General features: G+C 52.8%; 1 protein-coding gene across 1 annotated transcript in view; it reads left to right on the top strand.

The window, feature by feature from the left end:
* Positions 1-903: 903 nt before the first annotated feature.
* The window catches only part of LOC120391875 (nuclear receptor ROR-beta-like), a 37,044-nt gene continuing 31,947 nt past the window's right edge, over positions 904-6,000 (top strand). Inside the window, exon 1 of the mRNA XM_039516100.1 lies at positions 904-1,145. Coding sequence (XP_039372034.1) covers positions 1,139-1,145 — 7 coding nt within the window. The 5' untranslated portion in view covers positions 904-1,138. The remainder of the gene's footprint in view (positions 1,146-6,000) is intronic.

Raw genomic sequence — 6,000 nt, 5'->3', positions numbered from 1 at the left:
TTAGTTGGGCTTCCAGGAAGGCAGCTGGGCCCGAGGAGCAAGAGCAGGACAGCTACAGGTGGCATTCTCTCAGCCCCAGGAAGTCAGGCAAAGAATGGCAGAGAGAGCAGCGGGGAGGGTCCTGAAGGAAGCTGAGAGCACAGAAACACAGGCCCCAAGAAAACCGAGCTGCGCAGCCCCCTGACAGGCCAGGGAGACTTTATTTTGAGTCTGGGTGGAGGAGACTTTATTAGGACTTAATAGAGTAAAACGCCTGCAGGGGAATTTTCCCTTACCCCTGTGGGCTGTGTGGAGTTCCTAAAGGGTCCTGAGAGAAGGGGAAACTGAGGCAGGTCTCTGCTGAGCCATGCCCAGCCAGCAGGATGCACTTACAAGGCTGGCACATTGTTTTACGGGTACCCAGTACCTTCCGCTCCAATGGGGCAGGGATCAGAAGCAGTGACATGAAAAGAAGTTGAGATGCCCAGGACAGGCCCTACATTTCAGCAGGGAGACCTACTGGAATAAACCTACTTGTGGGTGAAACTGCCGGAAGGATCAGGCCTTTCCATTCCATGTAATCCAAGGGTAAGCTTGGGTGGCTGGTGATGCACAGCCAGTACGACAAGCTCCCGCCCAGGTCCCCTGGCTTTCCCCGGTTGTCATGTTCATTCATGTCCCCTGCTTTAAAAAAGAAGCCAGCTACCTAGCAGGCCTGATTCACATCAGAGTCAGAGGGGAGAGTGTGAGAAGAGGAAACATGTCTAAGAAAGTGGATACAGGGAGCTGAGGATGCAGGAAGGGAGGGGGCATGGGGGGGAGAGAAACGGGGGCGGGGCGCAAAGTGAAACTGACTTGAGGTGGGCGGGGTCTGAGCTGGGTTTGTCATGTGAATTTCCACATGCTCCAGCGGCTCCAGCAGAAAGTAGGTTAGCAGAGCTGTAGCAGGGACTAGCAGCCCAGGAGAGGGGCAGGTACCTAGAGGGGCCGAAGAGCCAGAGCCAGTCACTTACCCATCATTAGGAGAGCAAAACCACCGCAGAACAAGGACCCAATCCTGGAGACTTAATTTATCAAGGGAATTGCTGCTGTCCGAGGCACCTGCGCTGCGTGTTTTCATGATATTCTCCGCACAGCCCTAAGACCAGAAAGCCCCAAGATGCGAGGTAAGATTCTGACGATGCATGTGTGTGTCTACAGGGCAGGCAACTTTCGCTTGGCCACCCAGATGAGCCTTTTTCTCTTATCGCCAGCCCGGAGAGGCAGATAGTGAGCTGTGCATCACTTCAACTTGGATAGCCAAGTCCCATAACTTTATCCTTTGTGGCTGGTAAAAATCCTGGAAGGTTGTTTTGAAAAAAAAAAGAAAAGTGCATTTGAAAAAGCACAAGACAGAGTGTGACTTGCAATGGATATTGTTTGGTCTCTGGGTGTTGGGAGCTCTTGGAGAGATTTAGCCTGCTATGTATCTTCCTGGGGGGTGTTTTTGGACTTTCTTTATTTTAAATTATTATTTTTTTTGTAATTTAGGGTGCACGTTTTTCTGACATTACGGTTGCTTTTGTGGGATTTGGACAAAAGATACATCCACCCATCGCTTGGCACTCAGAACACACACAGAATCGTGTTTTTTTTCTTCTTCTATAATCCAAACGAGCTGCATGGTATTTTAGGCTCTGGTCAAAAAAAAAAAAAAAAAAAGTCTGCAAAGCAGAGGAGGGAAAATATTTTTCCACTGCTAAAGTTGTTTGTTGCTAGGAGGGGTTTGAAACTGACTGTCCATTTGCGTGGAAATGCATATGGGTAAATCTGGCTTTTCGGGGGGGGGGAGTGGGGTGAATCGTTTGTGATTATGAATCCAATTCTTATTTGTTTTGGTCCATTTTATGCACCAGCTTAGACCTCACTTAGGATTTCACTGCTAGGAAAAGCTCTTAATCTCCTTTTCAATATGTTGCGCCTGTTATAATTTGATTTTTATTATGATGATGATGATGATTGATTAAGGATTTTGATTATTTTCCTTTATGGGAGGGATGGAAGGGGAGGCTGAAAAAAGTATTTTGAAGCAAGTGGTTTCGTACAAGGACAGGGGCAGGGAGCAAGTCTTCATTTGGGGGTACGCTTGTCTGATAATATCTGACTTGGTCAGAAGTCACTGACGTGAGGATCTGACGGTTCAAATCCCCCTTCATTTATTATTAAAGATTATTCCCAGCCTTCCTTTTTAAAAAAGAAAAACGAAAATAGGAATCAAAAGAATTAGGTGCAAGGGGGGAAGATGGAGGAGAGAGAGACTGCGTTGGGAACGATCCTGCGGGAAGTAATGGAGCCAGCTGTAAGACTCGGGACTGCTTCTGCCCCCGAAGCGTAGAAAGGGTCCGATGGCCCCTGGCACAATGGCTGAGGTTTGGACCCTTCCTGCCGTTCCCCCTGCGGTAGATGTATAGAGTGCGATGGTCGGGTTGTGCCGATTTCTTTCTTCCTTTCAAGTGATTTTCCGTTTCCATCGTGTTCCGGTGACTTTCCTGGGTTTGGGGGTCCCTGGGGGGCTATCTGAGGAGCTGTTGGACGTTACAGTGTGAGTGCGTGTAACCAGCTTCACACAGCTCCTTACATAGATACATATGGGCCTGATGTTCCTCTTGCCGCATAGGTCCTTCATTTTCTCCATCTCCCTGTGCCCCCTGTCGTCATTGGCACCAGCGTGAGGCGGATGGAAAACGTCGCCACCTCAGAGCAATAGCGTTCTTCACGCAGGGGGGTACATTGACAGCACAGGGCACGGGCCAATGGGGGATTGGGCCCGTGTGGCCATCGACTGCCTTTTCTTTCTCTGCCTGGCGTCCAGGCTTGTTGACGGGGAGGAGAGGGTTAACGCCCTCCCAATTAATAACAACGCCTCGCCCTTACGTAGCGCCTCACCTGGCCAAAGCGCAGTGCAAACACTGAGCAGTTAATTAGCAGGTGGGTGAAGTTTCCTTCCTTTGAATTTGGCGGGGGAGGGGTCATTAGTTGCCTCGGCTGTCTGGAGTGACGCCGATTTACGCCAGTGGAGGATGGATGGCCCGATATACCTGGCGAGCGCAGGTTGGGTTCTCCATTCGAATTCAAACCAAAAATGGTCTTGATCTGAATTTTCTTTTTACCACCTCCTCTGTACGGCTCCCCTTCCCTGTTCATTATACTCTGCGGTTTGCTTCTCTCTGTGGCTCTCCCCACCCTTCCCTGTTTCAGCTGGACAGGGCTGCGTTCTGTGCCGATTGAGCCGCGCATTGTATAATCCTATTGGGTTTATAAACCTCCTGGTCTCTTGTTTTGAAAGCCAGCATGGCTAAGAGTGTGCTGTGGGCTTGGCAAGTATTAGACGTTGTCCCAGTGACCTAGATCTGTCATTGGAAAATCAGAAAAGGGGGGGTGGGGGTAGGAGGAGCTTCCTTTCCCATGTATACAGCACGTGTACGCTCATCTGGGCAAGAAGGGCCCAGTTACTCCGGCATTTCACGCGATGTGGAGTAGGCAGGAGGCTCAGCCTTCCTGGAGCTACAAAGGGCCAACACACCCACCCTGTGCCGGGAAAAAGATCTTGTGTGTCGGGACCCAAGCGCTGAGCAGGATGGAAAAGTAGCTCTCCCAGGGAGAGTTAGGGCAGCGCTGAATGAGCCATGAAACTCACCCAGGAGATGTGTGGGTGCAAAGATGACGATGGCCTGGAAGTTTCAAAGAATCCTAAGAGAATTCAGCACCCAGGTCCTGTTGCAATACAGCAGGACTTGAGTGCCTAACTCCCTTAGGCTGGGATTTGCAAAAGAGCCCGGACGCGCCTCCCCGCAGGTATGCGATGTCAGATAACAGTAGTGATTCCAGACCCCTGCTGGTGTGTGTGGTGCTGTACAGATAAAGGGTCCCAAGACCCGGACCCAAGCCGCTTACATCTTAATGGCCCAGCTGCGTCACCCTTACCCACATGAGTAAAGGTGTCAGGATCAGGCCCCCGGCTTATGTATAAGAAGGGTGTGTTTGTGTTTGTGTAGCGTGCCAGTGCATACGTAATGTGTGTGTATAATTTGGGTGTCTGTGTGTGTTAGGATTATGTGGACTGGGACGCAGTTTATGGCAGCCCGGATAATGCTGAGCCACTGGGAAAATGGACTCCAGATTTAAGGTTTCAGTGGCCCCGGTTGAAATGTAGCTGGCTGACCTGGCAGCCAGCTGGTATCTGATACAGCCCGTGTGTGTGTGTCCCCTTGCAAGGATGGCACCTTGTCAGTATCTCTGAGCACTGGCTGCTATGTGCAGTGGGAGTCATTTTAGAGGCATGTACATAAGCACACCTCGCTGCCCAGCTGAACACACCCTCTTGAGTCTCTTATGTAAAATCTGGGACGCGGTGAAAAGGCCCCATGCGCTTCACTCTCGCCCTGCGGGGAATTTGGATCTGGGCCTAATGTAATAGCTGGTTGCACTGCATCAGAATAAACAGGACCGTATGCCCCTCTCCCACCTATAGCCCCGTGCCAGGGATCTAACGAATGCAGCTAGCTAAAGCAAACTGCCCTCGGGTTCGCTTCTCTCTGAAGCTGTGATATACAGGACAGACCATTTCTGTGTCTTGCACCCGGGGGCTGCCCCTTGCCTCAGATCCCCGTCGTCTAGAGTGGGGAAACTGTCGGCGCTGGGGACCCTGGCACATGGGGTCTGACCCCACCGCCTGCCCCTAATGGGCAGAGTGACTCGTGCCCTGGCTACGCACGGCAGGGGACCTCTGAGCTGCCGACGGGTGGGAAAGTTGTGCTCAGAGCCAGGCTGCTGCACCTGATGTGATGCCTGCCCTGCCCAGCCGCCAGCGTGGCAATGCCCGGCTGTGTGTTTGCCAGCCCCTCTGTGCAGAGCTCCTGCCACCGCACGTGGTTCATTTGCCCCTGGCAGCGATGTCACAGCACCCCCCTGTCACCGGGTCAGGCACGGCATCATGGCGTTCGTTCTGGCCTGGCCCCACCTCGCTGGGAGCAAGTCAGGGAGTCAGCGCCAGGGCACCTGCATCCAGGTGCCTTATGGAACATCTGAGCCGGTGCCCCCCCCACCCCGAGCCGCGGGTGGAACCGCCTGCGCTGTTAGCGGAGCACAGCTTTGCTCGGCGAGCTGCACCGAACATTCCCAGCAGAGGCTCATAAGAAGGGAGCTGCTGTCCCTTATCCCAGGGCCCCTCCGCTGGGCATCACAAGCGGATGTCAGGGGGTCACGGCCATCCGGCCCTTCCCATATGGCGGACTGAGACGAGCCCCGATGGGAGCCAGCTGCACCGTCCTGGTATTGAGGGAGGGCGTGCTGCTTCGTGAGCTCAGGAGCCGAATGAGCCCTCGTCTGAGCCCCAGAGCTGCTGTCAGCAGCAGGACCCCTGTGGCTCCCAACCTTTCCGGACGGCTGTCCCCCGTTCAGGAGTCTGGTTTGTCGCGTGTCCCCCACAAGTTTCACCTCACTTAAAAACGCCTTGCTCACAAAATCAGACCTGACCGTACAAGCGTCACAGCACATTGGTACTGGACAGTTGCTTCTTTCTCGTTTTCACCGGGTCGTTCTAAAATAAATCCCTTGGGATAGAAACTCTGTCCTTCCGTGGCAGCGGGTGGTACGAAGAGCAGTAGGTGCAAGTCGCTGTCTGGATGAAATTGTAGTTTGTACGGACTGTGCGAGTGCTTGTTACGTAGCCTCTTGTAAAACTAGGCAAATTTCTAGAGGTGTTGATGGACCCCCTGGAAGAGCTCTGCCTACCCCCCAGGAGTGTGCGTCCCCCTGTTCTAGCACATTGAGCTGAGGATCTCAAAGCACATTCTTTAACCCTGGCTACCCCTTGGTCAGGCCTGTTGAACCTTTATATTAGCTCGCTTATGCCTGTGTAGCTCTGTTAACTTCAGCAGAGTGGCTCCTCGCCTGTGCAAGAGGCGAACTGGGCCCTTTATCCCCAGGGAGGAACTGAGGCAGAGAGAAGGGAAGCGGCTTGTCCAATGTCACGGCGTGAGT

Source organism: Mauremys reevesii, linkage group 26 (genome assembly GCF_016161935.1).
Source record: "Mauremys reevesii isolate NIE-2019 linkage group 26, ASM1616193v1, whole genome shotgun sequence".
Classification (NCBI taxonomy): domain Eukaryota; kingdom Metazoa; phylum Chordata; order Testudines; family Geoemydidae; genus Mauremys; species Mauremys reevesii.
The sequence above is the reverse complement of the archived record's forward strand: the minus strand, read 5'-3'. Positions and strand labels throughout refer to the sequence as shown.